Source organism: Perca fluviatilis, chromosome 20, assembly GCF_010015445.1.
Source record: "Perca fluviatilis chromosome 20, GENO_Pfluv_1.0, whole genome shotgun sequence".
In the NCBI taxonomy this organism is placed as follows: domain Eukaryota; kingdom Metazoa; phylum Chordata; class Actinopteri; order Perciformes; family Percidae; genus Perca; species Perca fluviatilis.
Genome location: NC_053131.1, coordinates 4,543,012 through 4,570,533, shown reverse-complemented (window position 1 = coordinate 4,570,533; position 27,522 = coordinate 4,543,012). Strand labels below are relative to the sequence as shown.

General features: G+C 41.3%; 1 protein-coding gene across 1 annotated transcript in view; it reads left to right on the top strand.

Annotated features, from left to right (window-relative positions):
* The window catches only part of nrxn3a (neurexin 3a), a 260,386-nt gene that overhangs the window by 192,683 nt on the left and 40,181 nt on the right, over positions 1–27,522 (top strand). The window contains 2 exon segments of the mRNA XM_039786713.1: positions 2,126–2,299; positions 12,047–12,166. Of these exon segments, the coding sequence (XP_039642647.1) occupies positions 2,126–2,299; positions 12,047–12,166 (294 nt within the window).

Sequence of the window (27,522 nt, the reverse complement as noted above, 5' to 3'; positions counted from 1 at the left end):
TGCGAGAAGTAGCTTGCTGCATGATCAAATTCAGCTGATGCGCCTAGCAATGCACATAATGGGCATTCTTGAAATGCTCATGCAGCTTTTGCTGCACACCAACCCTCTCTCCCCTCATCACACTGGCTCCATCGTAAGCTTGCGCAATGAGTTTGACTTTCTCATCGTCGGCAAAAAGACCGTTCAGTCTCTCCAAAAGCACACTGGCGACTGAGATTGAGGTTGATTCCGAGATGGGAAGAAACTCAAAAAAGCGTTTATGGTTGCTATCGATGTACCTCAGCACAAGCACCAGCTGTGTCTGTGTAGAAACGTCCATGGTCTCGTCAGCTTGGATGGCTACGAAGTTCGCCGACTTCACCTCTTCCACAATATGTTCCCTCATAAGCATACACTCCATAGCTCGTTTTGAAATGTCTTTGATGTGCCCTTGAAAACTTCAATCAAACACCTCATCTAACTGTGCCACAAAGTTGACCAGTCCAAGAAAAATACGAGGGTTGGTGGAGCCCTCAGTTTCATCTTTGCCTCGCAAAGCTAACTCAAACACTCCGCAAAACTTCACACACTGGATTAGCCGGTTGAGGATGTAGCGGTTCTTGCTAACCTCATCGTTGTGGCGACGGACAGCTAACCTGTATCCCTCATCCAGTTGAGTGGCAATGTTCACTCTCCCCAAAGCAGACAATCTCAAACAGCTATCCATGTGGGTCTTTGACAGCTCATGTTTCTTTATCTTTTCTGAAAGATACACCAGTCGCTGTCCAAGTAGTGCTGTCTGCCGTGCCGCCTTCAGGGTGAAAGAGTAGGCAGGGTTAGCAGAAGACTGCATTGGCTACGTCGCAGCCTGCTAGCCAGGTTTTTCGTTCGTACCAATTTTTGTAAAATCCTCGGGTGTAGGACGTTCCCGTTTTGGTAGAAACCTGTTGAATGATTACATTTGGTCTGGGAGGTCTTAATTGTCTCAATTTATCTTGATTTGTTCGCCGACTAAAAGGAACTTCTTTCAAAGAGACAATCAAGTTGCACTGAACGCTAGCCATCTTGACAGTAGTAAGTAAATTGATTGACGCTCCTACCCGCTCTTTTCTTAGTTATGTTCATGGTTACGTTACGTATGACAAAAGCGTGTAAGTGCAAGCCCTCCTGGAACCCATAGAGATTGTATTGAAAGCTCTGATATTTGAAAAAAAAATTATTTTACATGAGAGTCTATGAGAGACTTCTGGGGCGATTTTCAACCTGACTGAAATCGCCCCAAAAGGGGTGGGGCCATTTGAAGCACGACTTTAGCCTGATTGGACATTTAGTGGCAGATCAGACATCTAGATTAGAACACTGATAGAATTGTTTAGAAAAAAATCCCTTCCTTCCTTTTCTCGTTTGGCAATGCGTCGCCCATGTCGCCCTAATGAACTCACCGCCCCTGCATGTTAGCATGGCGGCGTTAGCACAAGTTGGGATCACTTCACCGGCTGTGTCTCAATTTTTTTTTGGAGTAACTAATTTGGGAACTCTACATAATTTAATGTGGAAATTAATGAAAATGACCATACCTACTACATTAAGCATGATAGAAATTAATGAAGCTTAATGCTTACCTGTTTGGGAGGAAATTAGCCAACTTAACGTCCTTTTGGGCTGTAGCTGTCTCCATTTTTTACATGCATCTCCAATTTTACCACATCTCTGGTTATGCAACTGTTCAGAAAGATGCCAAGTTTTTTCTAGGTTGTGTAGAATGAATCTATCTTATACAGTTTGTTTGGTTGCTACTACTATCACTGCACCCCATTTTTTTGGCGATTTATGTCTGGCAACCTGGGTGTCAAGATGGGAAGTTGACAGTAACACACAGGCCAAAACAAATACAGACATTCCGTCATGGAATGAAAATTTCAAAGGAGAAAATACTGGCTTTAGCATTGTTGTTAAGCCCTAAGGCTACAACAATTTTTAAATATCTTGTATGGAGTCTGTCATTGTGATCAGCCTGTCATATATGTTGTAAATCTTCTATCTATCTATCTATCTATCTATCTATCTATCTATCTATCTATCTATCTATCTATCTATCTATCTATCTATCTATCTATCTATCTATCTATCTATCTCTACATCCCAGGTGATCTGTTCATCGCAGGACTTGGTCCAGGGATGTATGGCAGCCTGCCTAAACTGGTGGCTTCCAGAGAGGGCTACCAGGGCTGTTTGGCATCGGTAGACCTCAACGGTCGCCTGCCAGATCTCCTCAATGACGCTTTGTTTCGCAGCGGGCAGATTGAGCGTGGATGTGAAGGTACACCGTCCCTCAAATCCGAGCCTGATTTAGACTACTACAACACACAATTCAACACCAATTCCAACTCAAGCAGCCCTTTCTTCCTGCTCAATGCAAACAGTAGCTCCACAGTCCTGCATCCATATGGAAGCCCATCCATTATATTAACTGTACTTGTTGCCTCACTTACCCACTGCTAGAGTCAGGCCAAAAATCTCCTACACCTACATACAACACCACATGTTATCGGCCACATTGGTCGCCCACTTCCAGTGCTGTTGCGATCACCATCAGAGCAGTTGTTGCCAGTGCAGTGACAGAAAATGCTGCCATTTTTATCTCTTATTTTTGTAAAGTTTCAAGGTTTTATTTCTGAATTTCTGAGTCTTAATCAATAATGTCATATAAGACAGTGGTTCCCAAACATTTTCTGCAGGGTCCCCCTATTGAAGATACAAATATTTTCCAGTTCAAATCTCCAGTTTCTCAAAAATGTAAAATACTCCAGTAAATAAAAAAAAACTATTACATATTTAATTGACTATTCAGTAAGCCTCGCACCCCTTAGTTATTGTTACTATGCTTGTCAAGCTTTCCATTCCAGTACTGCATTAAGTATTATCAGTATCAGAAATATGCATTTGATGGCTATGTTTATGTCATGTTAACTCAGTGCCATATAATGATGCAAAAACACTTAATGCTAATGCTAATGCTAATAGGTCCCAGGCAAATAACATCTGCATAATTACCAGTTAATGATGCATGATGCATGATGAGATGGGAATATAGGACTGATCTTGTATTACAGGGTAGCTTGTTCGTCCTGTATTAAAGTGCAGTATTTTAAGAAACACTGCCTCTTTGTAACGTAACACTATTCATGAACATGTGACAAATAATCTTGAATGTTTACAGTAGAAATAAGTGATAAGTTACTTTTATGTGTTGAGTATTGTCAGGCAATATGTTTCACTTTACATGATAAAAGGCTTTGAGGATGAGGACCTACCTATGAGTTTGGCAAAGTCGTCTCAGGTAAACTTCCCCAAATTCCATGTTTAATGAATTCCATGTTAAAGATCAGGCGTGGCCAGGTTAGCTCAGTTGGTAGAGTGGGTGTACATATGTAGAGGGTTATTCCTTGACGTAGGTCCAGGGTTCGAGTTTGACCTGTGATGGTTTCCTGCATGTCTTCCCCCCTCTCTCTCACCTTTCATATCGCTGTCCTATCCAAAAAAAGATCTTTATAAATAAAATAAAAGATCAGGCAAACAGCATTATGCATGGTGCTCATACTTGCTGGTCACTTATCCTGATTCATTGATGGCACAGACATGTGAATGTGCATAGTGATGCCTAGTAGTAGGACTGGTAACAGTACAAGAAGACACAGATTAGGATATGACTGTTAATTGATATTGAAATTGAATGGGCTAACAGCGCGTCATCATTATGAAGGTAACTACAGGCACTCAAAAGTTTTGTTGTGTTAACGTGTAAAAATGAAGCGTGTTAACACAAACAAACTGTATTAAGGCACATTTTAATGTGTTAATGTTCTTAACACGAAATATATGTTATTTGTTTGAATGGCCTTCCATTAAAAATAGACTTAAAAGGTTCATATACACTATGGGTCACACTTACACATACTGGAACGCCTTACCTAAAGCCTTAACCTTTGGCCTTGGAACTGACTCTGGTTGACTACTCTAGGTCATAGATATATCCGTAGATTCCTCATTGGCCGCTGCTATCCACTGGAGCAATACAACGATGCGGCCGCCATTTTGGGATGGACAAGTGCATGCTTCCTAATGCATGTCTATTGAGGCAGGAGGTCTATCCACAATAACATTAACATTTCAGGCTGAATTATTTACCTACTTTCAAGCGGTTTGCTTTGCTACAAATGCCAGACATGTATTTATGATAAAAGATACTTTAAAATTTTAAATGCAGGGTTTCATATCAAAATTCCTTATAGATAGTAACTGTAGGCTTAAGCCTTAATATAATTTAAACACTTAGAGATCTTAACCAGGCTTTAAACATGTTTATTTCTGCTGAGAATTTCTGATTTTTTAAAATGGGGGTCTATGGGGATTGACTTGAGAAACTGCAGTTCAATAACACACACGACAAAAAAAAAGCTAGAATTAGCTTGATTCAATATCAGGACAGTACCTTAACTTTATGTTAAAAAGAAGGATTAACGTTAAATTCAACAGGTTGCTAACAGTAGGCCTAAAATATTGTAAAACACATTTTTCACCTGTGAAATGTTATTCCATTTAGTTAAGTTTGGCATCTCTTTCACATGAAAACATCCTCCAAAAGCAGCACAAAATATTTTTTCTCTAAGTATTTATGGTCAGAACTATGGAGGAAATATTTATTCATAATTTAAATTGAAAGTCCAAAGAGAAATTGAAAGTCCAAAGAGAAAACAAAGCGAGATCAAATTAAAAATATATATATATATATTTTTTTTTATTTTCCATTTGGCTTTGGCTTTAGAATTTAATATTTGGCTTTTATATTTCAATTTAACATTGGCTTTTAATTTTCATTTAATATTTGGCTTTTGAATTTCAATTTAACATTGGCTTTTAATTTTCATTTAATATTTGGCTTTTGAATTTCAATTTAACATTGGCTTTTAATTTTCATTTAATATTTGGCTTTTGAATTTCAATTTAACATTGGATTTTAATTTTCATTTAATATTTGCCTTTGAATTTCAATTTAACATTGCCTTTTCATTTGGATTTAATATTTGGCTTTTGAATTTCCATTTAACATTGCCTTTTCGTTTGGACAAAGGCTGGTGGGAGGGTCTGAAACGAAAGGGGTGCAGAGGCACCTTATGAGCAGCAGGGGGAGCAGACCGCTGAGGAGCATCTGTCTGCAGCTTCAGGCTGGCTAGCCTCTTGTTTCACATGATAGAAAATGATGATGTAGGCTAAACACAAACGACATTTCATGCAACAACAGTGAAGTTTTCATGTAGTTACTATAATTGGGCCCGTGTTAGTGAGGACTAGATTAGGACTGTATTCAAAGCTGATTCTGGTTCCCAACTTTGCCCCACGTGTGTCTGTTTAAAACACGACTCAGATAACTTCTCTCTTTTGATTTTATATTTAATTAAGCAACAGTAGAAACATGGGTGTGGGTAGCTCTGCTTACGTGTGTTTGTGTGTGGTCAGATCTCGAGGACACACACACACACACACACAATCTCAACCGGATAGTCATCGTCCGAACTGCGACCTCTCCTTTTTATTTCTCACACTTTTTCTCCGGGCTGTGTGAGGTGGCGGCGTGTCTCAGCTTCTCCAACATGTAGCCTACTGACAACAGCCATCCTATTCAGAAACCGTGTTTAGCTTTGTATTACATAACAGCGGTGTCTGTAAGCATCACTTGCCGGCCAGCAGGGAGCGATCCGGCCACCACCAGCTGGCTGTCCCGTCAGACTGAAGCTTGACAACATCGGAGAAAATGTGCAGTTGGCCATCAATGTTTGTAAAACTGCCCATATTCAAACTCTACACAGTTAATTTATCGCATAAAAAAGTCTCAATATTGAATTTAGTGGTGAAATAGCAGATGGAAATTATAAAAAAGCAATCAATTCTATAATCTAGATCGGGAGTTTGCCGTAGTAGTAGCAGCAAATAGCTGGAAACTTTTTACAATTTTCATCTGCTATTTCACCACTAAATTCAATATTGAGACTTTTTTATGCGATAAATTAACTGTGTAGAGTTTGAATATGGGCAGTTTGACAAACGTTGATGGCCAACTGCACATTTTCTCCGATGTTGTCAGAAGCTTCAGGCCGGGATCGCCTCCCTGCTGGCCGGCCAGTGATGCTCACAGACACCGCTGTTAGCTGGAAGTCTGAAAAAGTAGCCTACACGGGCTGTACAAAAGGCTGTCAATCAGGAGTGATTGTTGTCAGTAGGCTACATGTTGGAGAATAGCGCGGACACGCACCTCACACCCGGAGAAAAAAGTGAGAGAAATAAAAAGGAGAGGTCGCAGTTCGGACGATAACTATCCGGTTGAGATTGTGTGTGTGTGTGTGTGTGGTTGTGTGTGTGTGTGTCCTCGAGATCTGACCACACACAAACACACGTAAGCAGAGCTACCCACACCCATGTTTCTACTGTTGCTTAATTAAATATAACATCAAAAGAGAGAAGTTGTCTGAGTCGTGTTTTAAACCGACACAGGTGGGGCGAAGTTGGGAACCAGAATCAGCTTTAAATACAGTCCTAATCTAGTCCTCACTAACACGGGCCCAATTAAAGTAACTACATGAAAACTTCACTGTTGTTGCATGAAATGTTGTTTGTGTTTCGCCTACATCATCATTTTCTATCATGTGAAACAAGAGGCCAGCCAGCGAGAAGCTGCAGACAGACGCTCCTCAGCGGTCTGCTCCCCCTGCTGCTCATAAGGTGCCTCTGCACCCCTTTCATTTCAGACCCTCCCACCAGCCTTTGGGCCACGCCTCCTCATTTACATTGACATGTGTCAAGTCCAAACAAAAAGGCAATGTTAAATGGAAATTCAAAAGCCAAATATTAAATCCAAATGAAAATCCAATGTTAAATTGAAATTCAAAAGGCAAATATTAAAAGAAAATTAAAATCCAATGTTAAATTGAAATTCAAAAGCCAAATATTAAATGAAAATTAAAAGCCAATGTTAAATTGAAATTCAAAAGCCAAATATTAAATTCAAAAGCCAAAGCCAAATGGAAAATTTAAAAAATATAATAACATTTTTAATTTGATCTCGCTTTGTTTTCTCTTTGGACTTTCAATTTCTCTTTGGACTTTCAATTTGAATTATGAATAAATATTTCCTCCATACAGAACGGTCAGATGGCTGCGGCAAAGACACATCTCACATCTCTGTTTATATATCTCTTACGCTAGGTACTAAGCAGCGCTTAGTTATGTTTGCTTAGCAATGATTGGACAATCATTGTTTGGGATAGGGGTTTAGCAAACGGCCACTTAAAGGGGTGGAAAAAGAAAACCCAATGTAAATCCTATAACAAACTTGTAGCGTCACAAAAGGTCTATGAATGTGGAAGTGCAGTTACATTGGAAATCGATATGAAGCCATCCCGCAATTCCAGTCCATACCGTTTGTGTGTATCAGTGTTTAATTTGTTTTGTGTTGATGTCCAACCGTCATACATATTTTGTAGCTACATCAAAATGGGCTGTTGAAACATTTTGCAGGAGCTAGGATATGTCACAATGGACAAAATGTTTCCATCTTCCTGTGCAAGTTGTGCATTCTTTGTTTTTGTCATCTTCTTATGATTCTGTACTCCCACAACCTGTTGCATGGAAATCATTTTCTGTACAGCTGTTTTCTCTGATTCCTGCCATATCATTCAGTTGGACATTGAGTGTACTATACGTTGTTGCTTTTAACATCAACTAACAGAGCCCCATTAGACAAATACATGTGTTAGTTAATGCTTCATTTGAATCAAAACAGACAACAACATTGTAACTGTTGTTTCCTCTCGCTGTGACAATCTGAATGGGGTTTGATAACACTGTTTTTTAACTGTACTGTATGTACTGAGAGAAAGTTATGCTTGACTTATTTTTTTCCAAATAAAATCTCATCAATCACAGTTTGTTGGTCTTGTCTATGGCATTCTGTCTCATTTGTATGTGTGCTTGTGTGATTTTTTTGTTTGTTTTGCTGATGTATCATGATCAGTTGATTAGTCATTTAAGCTATGATGCCATGTAACGCCTGCTTTTCATTACAAGCCTTCATCACATAAAATCGATTTGTGTTTATTAAGCCAGTGAGCCCTTATACAAGCCAATCAATGAGTATTGAGTCGGCAACACCTTGTACTGTCGCTAGATGGTGATGCTGTCTTTTCTGTGGCAGACATTTACTGTAACAGAACAGTAAAAAGCAGAAGTAACATGAATAGGTTTTTCACTGTAGGTACATCATACATTAAATCCTGAACCAGATAAGTGGATCAACTGCAGGATATTCCTGCATTATAGGTCACTGTTAGTTCCCTCCTCCAACTCTTCAATTCACCTGAACAGCTCCTTTAACAGAGCAGCTTGCATCAGATTACCAGGTAAGTCTCCAGTCAACACACTGAGCCGGTTAGAGTTAGATGAGTGCTCACAGGCTGACAGTCCACATGCTGTTGTGAAGATTAATGTACATTAAAGCAGATATATCTCATAATCATAATTATAGAGCCAGAGATGGGATTAACGATACAACTTCACCTACTTCCAAGGTGCACGGAGAAGGGAAAAAGTCTGCCAAAAAAAAAACTCCATTTGTAGTATGCTGAACTACTTTGTTTTAACTACATATTTCAACTTATGGCCTTCATTATCATCATTTAATACATTACAAATAAAATGTACAGTGTTTTTTTCTGATTGCTTAAGCACTGTCTTCACTAAAGATAATGTAACTATTACTATTATTAAAAGTAGCAGCAGTGCAGGGCGTAGCAGGGTGTCGAGCAGGACCACTACAGCAGCTGCAACCATGATCCAGGTGCCACCACAATCCAAGGTAATAAGAAGTCTCCTGGCAGTGTAAAACTATAGCATAAAAACTAAGAGCTGGTCCAAGGCAAACCTGACCAGCCCTAACTATAAGCTTTATCAAAGAGGAGAGTTTAAAGGCGCTGACACACCAACCCGATTATCGGCCGTTGGACAGTATGGCGAGGTCGGTGACTGGAGTCTGTTCGGTTTGTTCCGGGCCGTTGTCAGTCGGAGGAGCCGTCGGCGTTCATTTTGGCCGATTTGACTTGTTGAATCGGCTAGTGGGCAGTTGGACTCAATGACCAATCTGATTGGTGGAGTGCTAACCCTTGACTAGCGAATCAGTGCATGAGAAAACCGGAGCTGACACCCCCAGTATCTTCTTATTAATAGCCATCGTATTTTCTTTCTCTCAGCGAGTAATGACAACAATGATCCTTCTTGACTACTATCAACACTCTCTGATGAAAACAATGACTGATGACAGCATGCTCTGTGTTACTAGGTCTAGAGAGATGTTCACTCATTTCCGGTTTAAATTTTTTGGCCGACAATACAGATTAGCGCTGCCTGAAGACGTATTACGTCTCGCGCACGCGCAGAACGTACGTTGAAGTCGGTGTCGCTTCGGTGTGTTTTTTTTTTTTTGAGCCTTAAGGCTTACTCTTAAACGTGGAGACGATGTCTGCCTCCCAAACCCAGACTGGGTGCTGGTTCCATAGGAGAGGAGCCTGATAGCTAAAGGCCCTGGCTCCCATTCTATGTTTGGAGACTCAAACCACAAGTAACCCTGCGCAGTGCTCTGGTGGTGCAATAGCGTACTATGAGCTCTTTAATATAATATGATGGTGCCTGACTATTAAGAGCTTTGTAGGTCAGAGGAAGGATTTTAAATTCAATCCTGGATTTTACAGGAAGCCAATGCAGAGAAGTTGGCGGGGGGCATATGGCTCAGAATATAGAGAGAGTCGGCCCTCAACCACAAGATTGGGGGTTGTTCCCAGCCACCTCCGGCCACATGTCAAAGTGTCCTTCAGCAAGACTCTGAACACCAAGTTGCTCCCCGGATGCTGTATGTGTAGTTGTCCACTGCTACTAATATTAAGAAGGGGTTAAATGGTGGCCGGATTGGAACAGTGGTAGAGCAGGCACACATACTGTATACTGAGAGGTTTATGCCTCAACGCAGAGGTCAAGGGTTCGAATCCAACCTGTGACAATTTCCTGCATGTCTTCCCCCTTTCTCACCTAGCTGTCCTGTCAAAAATTAAAGGTGGAAAAGCCCAAAAAAATAATCTAATGCAGGTTGGGATTACACAACATTGTCAATGTAGTTGACAATTAAGAATAAGAGTTTGTTTGTTTTAAAGTTAATACTGAGGAAATATTATCTCCTTTCCTAGTTCTTGTCAGTACACGCGCTGCAGCATTCTGGATCAACTGGAGAGTCTTAAGGGACTTGTTTGATCAACCTGAAAATAAGGAATTACAATAGTCCAGCCTCGAAGTAACGAATGCATGGACTTGTTTTTATGCATCCCAGTTAGTCTGACAAGCCAGACCCACATCAAGCCCGCCCACCGACTCTATACAAGATGTGATTGGCCTGACTAGAGTGTGCCTAGACCCCCTCGCTGCAAATTAAATTTGCTGCCGCTAGGGTGCGTCTAGATTTCTAGGCTACATCCCAGTAGCAATGAGGGAGAAAATGTGTTTTGGGAGGATGATAAAAAACAAGGTGTAATCGTTCTGTGGACACACACACACTAGAGTTTAGATACTCTGCCCGTGCCCGTGCCCGAGCTCGAACTCGATCCGACCCGCGGGGCCAATATGTCCCGCCGGGCCCTTCATCAAGCATTTGTATTTTTTTAATCATTACTTTATTAGCCTAATTGGGTGGGGAGAAAGCTATGCCTCCCCAGCTTCTCCCGTAGCTCTGGGTATACTGTATGTCCTGCACTGACTTGAGTGGGAGGTAAACTGTAGCACTATCTTCGATAATTGCGCAACCAAGCCAGATTGTTTCAGATATCTCACAAGTCCTTTAGCAGCAGATATGATCCTATATCCAGTGCAATGTCGGCCAGTGCGTCGGCATGCAGACCGTGGCGAAGGACAGTATTAATTAGGCAGATCAAGACAAGAAAGTCTCCTACATGGTTCCAGGGCTTTGATTATGTTGCTGCCTTGATCTGTTACCCACAGGTAAAAGGAATTGTAATTGAGAACATCAGTTATAACGGCCCACGTATTAAAAAATTGTTGGGTTCATAATTACAGTTAATATGACGGGTAGGGTCGGGCTTGATTTTTTGGGTCCGATCTAAGCTTTAACACACACACACGCACAGACATGCACGGAAATATGACAGAACGAGGGGGCTGCCTCATATAGCAGTTGGGGGTTCTGTGCCTTGCTCAAAGGAACCTCAACAGTACCCAGGAGGTGAACTGGCACCTCTCCAGGTGGTGTATGCAGGGACCTGAACCAGCAACCCGCAGGTTCCCAAGCTAAGCCCCGATGGAACGAGCTACTTCCACCCTATGTAAATGAAAACCAACATTTTATGGACTATTCCCCCATGGTACCACTGCTCCTTAATTTGATTTAATTTGGTACTTACAATGGCCCTACCATGTCGTAATATAGTCAAGAGGTGGTGGGTGTGGGTGAAACTAGTGCAATCAGAGTTCTAAACCAGAAGGCTCTGGGTTCAGTCAAAGATTCTCTCTAACTAGTGGTATGAAACAGTACACACTTCCTGTCTCCTAAATGGGCATAGCCTTGTTTGAAAATGTAGTGAACATTTTATGGATGGACGAAAAGGTATATTTGTATAATTCATCAATATTTTCTTTTGCTAACATTAGATATTTACTTTGGTGACTATGGGATCGCTCAGAATCTGTTCACTTCTCCCATTGGAATTGATCCACTCAGGACCTGTCGCCAGTCTCCTAAAGAGGCATGGCAATGGCGGACCCCCCATGACACAGAAACAGGAAGTCACTCGTCTTGGTTCTAAACCATCTCTGGTTCAGTTTAGTCATGTACTGACTATGGTTAAGCCTCCAGTGTGTGTGTGTGTGTGTGTGTGTGTGTGTGTGTGTGTGTGTGTGTGTGTGTGTGTGTGTGTGTGTGTGTGTGTGTGTGTGTGTGTGGATGGCTGGATTTCCACAGGTCCCAGCACCACCTGTCAGGAGGACTCCTGTGCCAACATGGGGATTTGTATCCAGCAGTGGGAGAACTACACCTGTGACTGCTCCATGACCTCGTACACTGGTACACAGTGCAATGACCGTGAGTACTGATCTATTAATATATTAATTAAATATCTAATTTCACACATGTATGACAGAGAGTGGATAAAATCACACCCACTAAAAGCGAAAAGATTTGTTTAGCTGACCAGTTAGCGAGCAGCAAGCTAACATTAGCTAGCCGCTAAAACCCCAATATCACAATATATTTCAGATGTCAGTGTCACCTTTGGGATGTTTTCAGCACCAGGGGAAAAGGGGTTTGTTGTAAAGTTAAATATCAGAGCAGGCCTGTGTGTGTGAAAACACCCTCGGACCCATGAGGGATTATTAAGTATAGGTACTTTTGGCGATAACCCAAATGTAAGTATTTTTACTTGGTCTTAAAAAAGTAGTATCGGTGCATCCTTAGTTTCTGATTACATAATCATTTAGGTGTATGGTGTCTACTGTAATTACGGTATAACCATTCTCAGGTTAAGTTTTAAGTTTTTCATCTAATTTGATACAAAGTAAGGCTTATTACATCTTACTAATGTACTAATTACGGCATAATTTAGGTGTATGGTGTCTAAATAGGGTATAACTGTTTGTTTACTGTGTGGGGGGGGGTCTTACAGAAGGTCTTAGATGTATTTGCTGAGCATTGATGGGGGTGGGCCTTCTGGTCACAAGGGAGCAGGCTGGCAAGCAATCAGAGCAATTGGTGGTGTGACAGGGAGTCCATTTTCTCCTTCACTGGTCTCTATATTTGCCCTGCTGCATGCTAGATCATTCCCATCGATCCCCCAACCTTCACTCCCCTACCCCAACCATCAGCACCAAGTGCATGCCATTGAGCTGTGTCTTTATCAAGTGACAATCTCCGGTGCTGAAAAATCAATCAATGTGGAAGTGCCAAAAAACAATTCTGCCTCAGCTCCACTTATGCCCCACCTCCTGCCCATTTTTAGATTAGCTGTGAGTTAGGCAACGTCAGGCACTGCCAGGATGGCAGCCTCCCACTCTCAGCTTCATTCAGGGAGACTACGTCCATATTTTATAAAGTCTATAGTCTTTATGCACAGCAGCCCCAACTTTAATCCTGACCTGATGATGGGATGGGTCTGAGAGTGGCAGGATAGCAGCAGTTTGAAAAGGGGCAGGATATAAAGCTTAATATAATTTTATATTTTTTATATTTTTAGCTTTTTATTTTTTCCCTGGTTGGTGCAGATAAGAGAGGATGATGGGACCTGGTTTGCCTCTGTGTTAATACACTGTTGATAATTGGAGGATAATGTGTTTGTTGACCTTCACCTTGCCCGTCTGCCTTGGTCTTTGTTTGTGTAAGCTTTGCGCCTCACTGTTCCGCCTTGCATTAATTGAGTGCAAGAGGTAAAAAAAAAGCAAGACAGCAAGAACTAAAGAGTAAATGGTGGGGGGAGTTTGCCATGCATCACACTGGATAGGTCATTTAACCAATTCCTGAGAGTAAAGAGGCTAGTCATTTCTGAAGAGCATGTGTGACAGGCCTTGCTGTTTATATCTGCTGTGGCGCCGTCTTGGTGCTTAATTTTGCTTTGATAAAACTGTGTTGGTATCAACAGCCACCCCAGAGATTTAGACTGGGCCCTGAAGGAACTCATTTTTATAGAAGAGGACGTCCTCTGATTATTTCTCTTATAATTATAATTACGTTTATTATTCTCTAATTATGTGTGTTGACATAACCAAGAATCATTCTGTTTGTGTGGTCAATTCCAGACCAACCAACTTTCTTTACCAAATAAAAAGAATACAATTTCTAGATTTTTGACAGTGGAAGTTGGGCTTTTGTTTTATCGTGGAAGACAAAAAAACATATTATTTCTTAGATTGGGATGCTTTGCCTAAAATAACTAATAAAAAAGTAATAATTCAGTTGTTGTTTTTCTCGCAAGCTGTAGAGCTTGGCATTAACATGGTCTTTAATATGCTTTCTTCTCAGCCTGGTCTCTCTCCTTAAACTCAAAATATTTCAAAGCGATCTTTCTCCTCTCCACTCTAAGAACTCTCTCTCTCTCTCTCTCTCTCTCTCTCTCTCTCTCTCACTCTCCCTCGTGAATATGTGTGTGTGTGTGTGTGTGTGTGTGTCTGTCCAGTCTCTCTCTCCTTGTGCCTGATCGCAGGTAGAGGAGTGTTCAGCTTCACGGAAAGCTTGCACACTGCTGGGAAAAGATTCTGTGAGTCCAATGTGATCTACTGAACAAGCCAAATACCTATCCAGTTGTTTGGTGCCATCATGCGTTTTGACTGCTGGCAGAGAAGAATTCTGTTGTTTACACAATCTTCCCCCAAATTTCAAACTCAGAGTGGATGTCACTCAGGGCACTTGCCAAAACATCAAATGTGTGTGAACCTCTCAGCTGTTTACATGCTAGGGCTGCTGAGCATTGTTTGAGACTGTCAGGGTCAATCCAAAGGGCAATGACTCCAGTGAAGCTCCGCCTTCTGGCAGACCAGCTGTCAGTAGTGGTGGCAATATAGTCAATTCCCCTCAGGGCCTCAGTCAATGCCCTCTTCATTCCCCTGGAGGCATCATCAATCATGGAGCGCAGGGTCAGCCGTGACATAATTCTTGCATTAGGCTGCAGAGTCTTTAGAAAATCTTGAAATGGTTGTTGTTCAACAACATGGAATGGCAGAAGTCCTTGAACCACATATATAGATAGCTTTTTCAATGGACCCCTGAGACACAGTCCTGGTGTTCACCAATGTGGTCTGCCTGATGGTGGATGGAAGTGGTGGGGGGAGTCTCTGGAGCCCTTTTTCTCTTTGTTGATGTCAGCTGTTCGTATATTTTTAGGTGGTTTACATGCTTTCACTGTTTCAGAGGGAGAAATAAATTGTATGAGCAACAATAACTTCAGCTACAGCATTTAAAAGTTACCCCTATTTTACACTAGGTGCTCCTGCGCTGCGTTCCGGTTGCACCGCGGCTTTGTTCCGTCCTCCGCCACGCGCCATGCCTCCCAGAAGTGGAGCGTCTTGCCTGCCCAACTTGCAGCAGTAGGCCTGTAACAATTACTACATCATTGTATGACCGCAATTCTTTTACAGAATCGTGGTTTCTTTGTTTAATTGCAATTAAACGCGGTTAAATTTTTACATTTCACATTTACAGTACCCACATGCCTGTTGTAGTACCAAAGAGCATATGATCCTATGGATTCCTACCAAAGGCCCCACCCGCAGTTGCAAGTCAAGTCGGCTTTCAAGTGTAAAATATCTACCAAAGCACCTTTATTCGTGTTTTAGGTAGTTAGTCAGTCTATTGTTTAATCTACTATTTTGCTTTGTTAAATTAATAACGTTTCTGTAAATGACGACGCTGTACCAGAAACATTAATTAACATTATGCTAGCGTACTTCCCAGGGGATTAGGGCTCTAACTTTTCAAATTTGTATATTACAACTATTTTGCTAACATTTGTTAAGGTCCTAAGGCGTTTTTTTAAGCCAAGGACCCCTTAACTGAAAGAGAGACGGATCAGGGACCCCCTACTACATATATTGTATAAAATGAAGTTGCATATTAATCTGGTCCTACAATAACTTTTAGGGCAGCCTAAAGCGTTTATAGATAACTTTTTTGCATAATACTAAGCTATTCAAATAGCCTAATAATTGTTGGCATTATTTTATAAATCATGTTTTAATGTTAACCCTTAAATGTGAAACAAATGTGAAACAGTCAATCCTTTGGGATGAACTGTATCTGTGGATATTTGCTAATAATATGTTGGAATCATGTTAAGACTTTAATTGAAAACAATTTCAAAAATTAACAATAATTTTGAGGCCCCCCTGCAGTGACTCTGAGGACCCCCTAGGGGTCCCGGACCCCCTGTTGAAGATCACTGTCCTAAGGGGTATGACTGTTGATGGTAAATGTTGACTTTGTTTAGATATGCCAAATGAATGTTGTATTGTCAAGCTCACTTCATAGGCTGTGTTATTACATAAACACATACAAGTGGTATAACCAAAATATATATCCTGGGAATCATTCAAAACTTTAATTTATTTGAAAAAGTCATAATAATAATAATAATTTTTAATTTTTTTTTTTTAAATTGACCAAATAATTATATAACAAAATGTGGAACTGTTACAGCTCTAGGCAGCAGCAAGCATGTTCGCAGTATCTGTAACAATCACTAAATCCACGATTGTTAGCTTCCATTCATCTGCGACAGAGTGGAACATCGCGTTCATGGCTTTCGTGCATCACCCTAGTTTGTAAAACACAAGACTTGAGCTGCCAGGCATCCATGATGTACTGTGCGGGAAATGTGATGAATGACATGGGTTGCTTTTGATGTCCAAGCATCACAAGTAAGAGCTACTCTGAAGCCTTGGTCAAGGCTTCCCCGATCTTACCTTTGTCTCTTGGTAAAGCTGGTATTGCTTTCTCAGTAAAAAAAAAAGTATGTATAACGGTATGTATACTTTGGCTTATCAGATAATGAATCTAAAGCCTTCATTGTCAAAAGTGCTGTATGGACTCTGGTCTTTTAAAATAAAATATCCGATTGATCTAGTTATTTTCTTTGCCTGTTCAGAATTGGCTGGGAGTTTAGTTAAGTGGTACAGTGTGCGTTGGTCAACCATTGGTCTTTGAACTCCCAGCTCCTTACAAATCATTCTAGACCGGTTTCTTTCCATATCTCTGCAAGGAGGTAAAAGTTGGTGAAACACCTCACTCTTATCAAAGAACCGGAGATTACGTTAGGAACCCAAAGTTCTTCATACGGTTTTTCACTATGGGAGATGTAGACCACTCCCGGATTGCATGAATCTCCCAAAGCCATAAATCATATCGAGCCTAGAGTCACACTGACCCCGGCGCATTTGCCTCCAGCACAGCTAGTGCCAAGGATGGGCCAGAATAATCCAGCCTGTAAAACTTCACAAAAGTGTGAGGCGTAGCCCAGCATTCCGCCACATAAATTTAGCAGGCACGTCGTGAAACGTTAGCCCATCTGCAAGATGCGTTAGCACAAGGGGTTTAGCCCAAGCTAACAGTGTACCGAAAGAGTTTGCTCGTCATAACACAGTAGCTCACTCCAGGTACTTGGCCCGGCTAACAAACAAATGCTAACTGAACCCAGGAAGGCTCGCCGTAATGTGTTAAAAGTTACACAGAAGGTAAAAGTTACATAGCTAACGCTACCGCTAAACAAAAATCAACCAGCCAGATGATCAGCTTGCCTTGACGCTGACACTGCTTTAAAACTGCATAACAACAAGGTAAAACTTCTTGTGAAGTACTTACTCAGCAAATCCAGACTGGGTTGGGAACTGCATTAGGCGATGTAGTCTTTAATGGTTTGTCTGTGAAATGTTTAGCAGCTAGCCTAGAAGCGCTGAGGGAACTTAGTACAGTTTTTAACAGGAAAAAAGCCAGAACGATTTGTAAGGAGCTGGTCGACTGTGATTATATGAGGGTGCGTGGTCCAAGCACAGTTCGACCTGTCTGTCACTGACAGACGTGGTGTCATTGGAGCTTCCGTAGTTAGAACACTGAACTACGTTATAAAAAGAGCTGGGCTGCAATGAACCCTACAGGAAAAATGTTTACCATCAGTTTGTTTTTGCCACTAACAGGCTCAGCTTATTATTCTAAGTGACTGATGACATAATGGAAACAGAGATACAGAGATAGACCTTTTTGCTAAAAACAAAACAAACATTTTGACTAACATGTAATGACTTTTAATCGACTCTGGTTTCAGTGCCTTGCACCTTGGCAGTGCCCAGGAGATGAACTGGCACCTCTCCAACTACAAGTCCACACTCTGTAATTGGTCTGCACGGGGACTTGAACTGGTGATCCTCTGGTCCCAAGCCAAGTGTACAGACTGAGCTTCTGCCACCCCCAGCTCACTGACTGGGCAACACGCAATGACTCCATCTGCTCATACATGTAGTTTTGCGCTGGCAGAGTCATTCCAACTAAACAGGTCAGACTCTGTCCTAATAACAAGCCCTGGGTCACACTGTCTTAAGCTAAAAAAAATGGCACGTATTCAAGGGGACAGGTAACAACCGCTGTACTCGGTTTAGCCTTGCTAGAATTAACCAGAAGAGAGAAAAATTGACAAAAATGAACAGACATGAATTAGTGGTATACATTTAATAAACAGCAAAGTTTTTACCAGGCATACTAACAAACTAATTTAAGCAAACCAGAAGGATTTTTTTCCCACTGTAAATTTTTCAAAGTTTTCTGTTCATCGACACGGAAACACAGGAATCTCCAGTTGATTATGTTATGATTTATGTTATGATCATCAGTTTTAAGTATTGTTACTATTATCGAGGTATCGGCAGGGCTTAATTTGAGTGAAGTTGGATCCGGAACCTTTTTTATTTGATCCGGCACCTCGTGTGTCACAACGAAAAATGAATCGCCTAAATTAAAAAAATAAACTACTGTTTGTGTAGTGTTCAATGTTGTTATCTGTCTTGTTAGTCTTTATTCCCCATTGAAGTTCCACAAAAATCTTGTGTTTGCATTTGTGATGCGTTTTGGGGTGAATTTTCAGGGTAAGACGGAGGGAGGGGAGACACTTCAACAGCACGGCGCTGCACTTCTAGTGACACAAGCACTTGTGCTGCTTGAGATTGCTGTTATAGCCTCGTTTCAGTCAAGGGAAAAATGTCAAAAAGACAACAAAGTTTGCTTAACTTTTTCAAATACGATGGCCAGTCGGATCCCAAACAAGCAAAAAATGTTTCTGCCGATCAAGAATGTGCAGACCACGGTGGGTTTTTTGGTTAATTTAATAGTCCGATCACCAATGGATAATTGCTGCTTGTGAAAACGATTGTTGCAGTGTATTTTTTTTTCTTTTTTTACATTTTGCACCGATGCAGTGCGTGTTCTGAAATAAAAATAAACATTGCCCTGATGTACACACAGCGTTGTTTAGGTTTTTTTAGTCAGCTACGTAGGCAGTGTAATTAATATTTTTTTTTTGTTACCTCCAAACCCCGTTTTGAGTCGTCGGATCCACCCCCCCTCTGCGCTCCGGGACCTCCCACTTTACAAATTAAGCACTGGGTATCGGAGTGCAAGCCAGTCCATGTTCAGCTTTGACAATGCAATTGAAAACAAAACATGTTGCCATTCAAAACTGAATTTTAAAATTTTAAAGTTAACTTATTTAAACAGTTCAAGTTTGCTACACAGTGCAATTATTAACCTCTGATCACTGTCAGTGGCACACACAACAGAATATTAAAGCTGCAATATTTAATACTGACAGCTAGTGTATAAAATGGTAACTGCAATCCAAATTCAAAACACTGGAGAGCGTTGTCTCCTCTGGCCCCTCCTCCCCAGACTCTTAGTTGACGGAGGTTGCCAGGTTGAGAATGCAGCATCCCACAATGTCAATATTAGCTAGATGCTAGTCTCACATTGCCAGACATTACTCCACAGTGCAGCGGAGTAGCTAACATAAGATGCTGGCTATGCTGACTGTCGTAAAAGCCTGTGCTCTCGTGGAGCTCTATACCCGACTGACAGCCATGCTTTCTCAGGTTAAATTTACGGCTTTGGGCTCTAAGTTGTTTCCATCTTTTAAATGCATCTCCATACTTTACTCATGTTTTACCACGTCTCCGGTTATGCAGCTGTTTAGAAAGATCGGGTAGAATAAATCTAACTCTTTTAATACAGTTGCATCTACCATGGCTGCAGACCGATGTTTTTACGTGTCTGCGTTTCATGTCTGGCAACCCGGTGTCAAAATGAGCAGTTGAAACAATACACAGGCCAAAACAAAAACAGACATTCTGTCCTGGGGCCTGTTTCACAAAAGCAGAATATATAAATCCAGGATAACTGATAAAGCGAGGCTTGACCTAGTCTAATCTGTGCACCCTGGCTTGGTGCGTTTCACGAAGGCCAAGCCAGGCTGAGGAGGAGTGACTAGGTCGAGCCAGGCTGAAGTAATTCAGATAGATGTGCGTCCACGGCTTTCCTCAAAAGACCGCAAGGTCGATCCCAGATTTACTGATGCCAAAATGGAGAATACGCATTGTAGATACTTTATACAGAGGGAGCAGCAGCTTCCTGTGGAAGTATTAAGATGTGAAACACATTATTTGTATAAAAAGAAAAAAAACACGGCCGCTGTAATGAAACAGCGAGCGAAAGCGAGGCTGACGATCACGGACCGACTGAATGCATAAGTAGCCTAAAAATCTAAATTTACTGACTACTGCTCTGACTGGATCTGGATCAAGGTAAGTAATGGTGCGTTCTTTTTGTCTTGTAATCGCGACTAGTAGCTCGAGCGTGACGTCACATCCGTGTCGAAAAACGAATAACCGCGGGTTGTTGCATTCTTTTTGTCACACAATACTACGAGTCGGAGAAAAGATGGATTTTTGTAACATTTTTAGTAACATTTAGGATTCTATTCACCCAGTTATTGACATATTACACACATATATTTCACAGTTTGATACATGAAAATTACGTTTTGATTAACGTTAACGTTAGGCTACTGCTCTGCTTTCTGCTCAAGACTCGGCTTAAAGCCATTGTTGTCATATAGCATCCGAGTGTCTCTAGCCAATTTCAGCTGCACAAGCTACAAAATAACTAATTAGGCGGTATTTAACTCATAATAAGACTGTAGCGACATGCCTATAGGTAGCAGTATACAGTGCTATGTGTACGACTTCTTCATTTTACAACAAAGACAAAAGTGCTTAAAATTGTAGATAACCACAATGTTTACTACGTGTGATGCACGACGTAGCCATCTTTGAAAGTGAGCTCGGGGTCCTCTGAGTTCAGACGACTTGACGAGTCGTAAATACGACCTTGGGGGCGTTCTTTTTGCAACTTCCGGGTCGTAACTCCGGAAAACAACTCGTAAAACGACTTCGGTGGACAAAAAGAACGCACCATAATCACAACAAATGTCGATATTATTTTAACTTAGCATGCTTCCTTAAATCTGATGACTTATTGTGGTCATTTTTTGATTTAATACAATAAATATATTACATATTGGACCTTTAAGCTCTGTGATTTGATGTGTTTTTTAGTTGTCGTTGGCTTTGGCTTGTACCTACGACTTTGTATCAAAGAAGTCACCTCACGTTGGTAATTCAGAAAATGAGTGGGTCCTTTGGGAACCTTGGACTGAAATAACTCCCACTTTGCATATTGAGTAGTCTCTAAAAAAAATTGAAACCTGTGCCAATGCACTTGAAATCCTTTAAAGAAAGTAATAGCTACCAATAGTTTCAAGCAAATGTCCTTTAACCCTTTTCACTTAAGTATGAAACTACAGTATAGTAGACTTAGAATTCACGTAGGTACCCTTTAAAATGAAATAAACTCTTTTCTTTCTCTCAAAAAAACACACCAGAGTTAACTAATGCTTCAAATGATGTTTGCTTATCAAATATTAAACAGTTCACTTTAACATGAAATAAACTTAGCACAAAAAGTAAGGAAATTTGTGTTTGGTAGATTATTTCTCTGTGGTAACAATGCTTTTTTGGCACTAAATCTTATACCATTTGAAAGCCTGTTTAGTTCCCTTTCAAATGGTGCCCCATTTGTAAGGAACATGCATTTGTGGGTTGCGCCCATGAAAAATGTGCCAAATCTTCTCTGCCATTGCCAAACAGGTTATTTTGCTGTTGCTATTGACACTTGTTTTGAGCTTCTGGTACCCCCAGGTGCTGCGATATGGCCGACGGCTCTCTGCCCAGACAATCCGGAACAGACTGCACGCAGTCAATCTCCGGTCTCATAGGGCTGCCAGGAGTCCTGCCATGACTGCCCTTCACCGTCAGGCCCATTTGCGCTGGTGTCGGCAACACGTGCAGTGGAACCTGAACATGTGGAGGAACATTATGTTCAGTGATGAGTCCAGATTCTGACTACGGCAGTTGGATTGTAGGGTCAGTGTGGAGAAGACGCGTAGAATGCTATGCTGATTGCTGCACCGATAGAGTAACACCTATTGGTGGAGGCAATGTGATGGTGTGGGGCAGCATCTCCCTCACTGGAAAAATCTCAGTACAGAAAGATATAGAGATGAGATTCTGCAACCAGTGGCAATCCCATATCTTCACAGTCTGGGACTGAACTCTATCCTCCATGATGACAACGCTTGCCCCCCACAGGGCGGGGTTTATCAGAGATTACCTCCAGAATGTGGGAGTGGAGAGGATGGAATGGCCTGCCAGAAGTCCTGAACTCAACCCCATTGAACACTTGTGGGATCAGCTTGGGTGTGCTGTTCGTGCCAGATTGACCAACACAACCACTTTGGCTGACCTGCAACAAATGCTGGTTGAAGAATGGGATGCCATCACACAGCAGTGTGCGACCAGGCTGGTGACCAGCATGAGGAGGAGGTGCCAGGCTGTTGCCAGTATGTCTTGTTTCTTGAAACTTCAATCATCCAATCCACCAAACACCAAATGAGTCAATGGCAGAATAAGCTGTTTGGCATTGGCAGAGAAGATTTGGCAAATTTTTCATGGGTGCAACCCACATACTCAGCGCTGCTGCTCATCCCACTAATGCATTTTCCTTACAAATGGGGCACCATTTGAAAGGGAACTAAAGAGGCTTTCCGACGGTATAAGATTTATTGCCAAAAAACATTGTTACCACAGAGAAATAATCTACCAAACACAAATTTCATTACTTTTTGTGCTAAGTTTATTTAAAAAAAATAATAATCAGTAACATGGTGTTTTATCTTAAATCCGTGGACATGGTGAGAAAGCTCTGGCTCTAAACATCCAAGCTCGGGCGCATATCAGTCAGTTTTCAAGAAAGAAAACAAAACGTCTCGCACCGTGCTACTAACAAGCTAACGTTAGCTCGTCGGTTAGAATGGGCAAGTGTCTGAAGGTCTGAAGATGTGGACCGGCTGTCGGACGAGGCTGAGCAATGTGGCTGAGGTTAGCACAACAAGCGGATCGGCGTGCAAGTCAGTGTACTGCTAATGAAACGGGGGAGCTGGAAGACAAGCCTGCCGGTTCCTGATCAGCTAGCAATGGAGAGAGGGTTGTTAATAAGACGATGACAATGTTGGCAGTGCTCCACCTAGGGTATGTTTGAAACGCAGCCAACATGCTAACGCACATTTGATGGTATCACCCAGAACACCGGGGTGAGAAAAAAAAACCTGAGCCCAACTCTTTATTCCAGCTGCAGCAGCCTTTAGACGCAGTAGCCTTTAGACGCAAGTAGAACAGGATGAAACAATCACTGAAGTAATTGGCATTTACTTTGGCATATTATATTACATTACATATTGTCTTATCTAGCCAAGGTGGAACTAATTGTGACGGTCTATAATGCACACATTTTATTTTTTATCATCCTATTTATTTTGGTTTGTTAAGTTTCATAGCATAAGAGCGATTCATGCAACAAATACTTTATTATTTGATGTTATTAGATTACAAACACGCCTTACAAAGCTATTGTGAACTAAATATGATTGTTGAGTATTATAATAAAATGTCATTACCTGGTAAATCATTCTTTTCTCAGGCCTAAAATCCACACAGATTTTTCATCATATGGCTGTGAAGTTGGCATTAAATTCCATCCTAGGTGGTATTATAAAGGTCTGAAAAAGTCTTACATTTAACTTGAAGAATCCTGGGGGTACCCTGTATAAACTGTACCGAATGCAATTTATTATCCCGTCTGTTAAGACATGTCCACAATCTTTAATAATTTGCAACGGAAGGTTTTGAATAAGCGTGTTAACGTATAATAATAATAATAATAATAATAATAATACAATCATGCAATAGACTATTTGTCATTATCGCAAACCGTTGTGTAAGCGGGTCAATTGTGTTTGTGCTATGACGCACAGACAGCCTTATAGCCTATTTTGGTTTCACTTTTAATGACCGTAGGTTATGACTGTATAAGTTGAAATAAAATTATTATATTAAATTTTTTTTTTTTTTAAAATATTTTTTTTTTTACCAAACACCTTTTTTTTGTGTGATTTGGTAACCAAACTATTTGGCAAGGCCACTAGCCGTCATGGATGCGTTGTTGCTAAAGGAAGGCACAGACGTGTCAGAGATAGATAAAACAGTGTTTATTTGTTGTTATTGTACAAAACTTTTTTAGTTTGGATTTAAAGGTGCTCTAAGCGATGTTGGGAGATGTTATTCTTGTTGACGTTCAAAGTATTTTCAAACAAAACGAGACTAGCTCGTCCCTCCCTTCTCCTCATCCCATCCCCTTCCCCTCCTTTCCGTGCTTCAGCGAACCCCACCCCAAATCCTTCTTGTCAGTTATTGGCTGAACGCTGGAACATGGTTTGTTATGTTTTTGTGGTCCAGGTTGGCCACTTTGTTTTTGTTGGCGTTTGTGGACCCTGGGCTGTCTACAGAGACCGCGTATTTTTACAGTGTGTTCAGGGGACAGGCAGCTCGCGGCTAGTGAGGAGATGTTTGCTGTATTTGACAAAAAATGTTGTAGCCTAAAAAAACATGTGACATCGCTTAGAGTACCTTTAAATAATAAAAAAAAAGCTTTCACTGAAAAGTTATATGTGTTTCATTATTAGTAGCCCTTGAATAAAAACAGTGAAGTCTTGCAAACTTAATTTTATAGATTTGACTTGGTGTTGAATTGCATAGTAACAAAAAAAATCTCCCTTTAAACACTTTTGGCCTGAAGTAATTAGAGCGTAAGGTAAAGCCTTTCTACAATATGATTGCTGCAGTAGAAAAGAACAGCAATGGTTAGTTGTGGGATGTATTGAAATGTTGTTTTGTTCATCAGGAAAAGAGAACACACGCAATACTCCCTTTACTTTGCTGTTTACATGTTGTTGTACATTTAAAACCAATAGTGCGCGATCGCAAAAGGTGTGCTTTCTGTATAGCTAGATGTGAACAGCTTATGACTTGGCCTGAAAAAAAGTTCAGTCATTTTAATCCCTGGGCTCTACACCATAAATGGGCCCTGACAGTGTGACAACTGGTATGATAGCGGGTGAAACAAGTGATTTCTTAGTTACTTAGTGACTTGTACTGAGCAAAAGAGTTACACCACCAAGGTGGTAGACTCACAACAACTTCTGGCATGTGTGGAGGAGTGTTGGACTCTGTAGGCCTTACATCTACTTCTGGCTGAGCACAGGTTTGCTCTGACTTGTCTGTTATCAGGTTTTCAAGGTAATGCCCATACTCAGACTCGGAGTCTGTAGAGTACTGCTCTCCCAAAGGCACATCAACTGGGGGATCATTTTTGTCAACATTGGGAGTTTGCTTCCTCCCCTTAGCTTTTCTGCGCTTGAGGGCTCCTGGAGAGAAAGGAGGTTTGAGGTCATCCTCAGGGCTTAGTCTAACATCTTGTCCTAAGGTCAAAAGATGATTACGGTGCATAACTTTAATGGGTCCTGAACCACTTGCACGCATAAGGCTATAGACTAGAAGATCAGACATTTGACTCTCAACCACAGGGGGTTGTACTCCAGCGATCGGCAAGCTTTTGCTTTCTTTTCAGGCCAAGGTTTCGAATAAGGACTTTATCTCCAGGTTTCAAGCAATGTTAACGCACTTTCTGGTGATATCTCTCTTTATTACCTTGGTCAACTTGGTAGAAGTAGCTTGAGCCAACTGATAAGCTGCTTGTAGTTCTTTTTTCATGGTGGACACATATTTCATGTAGGAAGTTGTCAAAGTTCCATCAGCTGACACACCAAAGCAAACGTCCACAGGAAGTCGGGCTACCCTTCCAAACATTAAAAGGTAGGGTGAAAACCCGGTGGCTTCATTGGGTGTACAGTTGTATGCATGCACAAGATAAGCGATGTGCTGACTCTTTTGACTTTTGACTGGGTTCAAGTGTTCCTAACATGTTCAAAAGAGTTATATTGAACCTTTCAGGTTGAGGGTCACCTTGTGGGTGGTATGGTGAAGTTCTTGATTTTCTCACACCCAACATGGTCAACATCTCTTTCACCAACTGACTCTCAAAGTCTCGGCCTTGGTCAGAATGTGTGTGATTTGGAAGGCCGTAGTGAATGAAGTACTTTTCCCACATTCCTCAGTCCACCGAGAGCCAAAGGGTTCAGAAGGCTTGAAGTAAGTCTTGTGAGGTGGCTTTGCATTTGTACTCACTTATGAGTGGGAGCGGGAAGGATACCCTTGGAGAAGTCCATTGAATGGGCGGCAGAGCTTGGAGAAGTCTTTCACAAAACGGCGATAGTAGCTACAAAATCCGAGGAAGGATCTGAGCTCTGTCACAGTTTGGGGTCTCGGCCAAGAGATGAGGCATAAAAAAAAAAAATTGTTTGGTTCCGGTTTGTTGTCAGTTGAGGTCATGGGTCGATAGGGAATTTTTTATTTTTTATTTTCCCCAGCGGCAGCAAGGGATAGGTAGGATTTTTTTTGCCTTTACAGTAGCGATGGATACTCAATATTTTCATAACATAGCCTACCTGTTACTACATGTACAGTTGTCGCTTAATAAATTGAAAACATGTAATTCACGTGCATATTAAGTAGCCACATGTATTTGTTTTGGTCTTATAATACAGCCACAGGTTTACCGCTCCAGCGGAGAGGATGGTTCGTTTAGAAAGCAGCTACGTTTACAAGAGTTTGTCCAAAAATCAAGATTCGTTGCAAACTAAGAAACAGTTAGACTACAAACTGACATCTTTCATTTTAGCTTGTTGTAAAGTCGCTATTTGCAGAGTAGAGCTTTGTTTGCACAGCGCGGTGGACAAGAGTGGACAGCGCATGCAGAGCAGACTGAAATATCGGTTTCTACAAGTTTAAATTTGCCTGTAGAACAGGTAGGTGGGTATTGAATATTGACTCTTTAATCATGGAGGGTTTATTGTAGGCTAGGCTTCTTACAGTTAACGAGTGTAGCGTTAATTCATCTGCGCCAGCGGAAGTAAATAATGTATAAGCTGTAGATATCGTTTCCAGCCAGTTGCATGTGCTGCGTGAAGTAACGCACACACCTCGGCTCTGCTGTGTGTGTGGGTGTGCGTGTGTGTGCGTGCATCGCTGTTCACAATCCCGTCTATCTTCCATAATGCAACGCTTGTATCCAAATGAATTGTGTTGTGAAGTTGTCATTAGCTTCACTGCTGTTAGCCACCTCCATTGAGCCACGGAACTTACTGTAACGTTAGAGCACTCTAAAGGGTGTCTACCTTTCATTTGATCGTGTTTGCTTGCTGCGTTGCCATCCTCTTGAACAACATTAAACACAACATATTGTTCATGAGTGGTTTCATCGGCCCTGTTTAACGTGTTGAAGCTCCCCGGCGGCGCAGTAGCGCTGTAGCTGGCCGCCGTGGCCGGTGAGGGCTGCTTGAAGGCGCC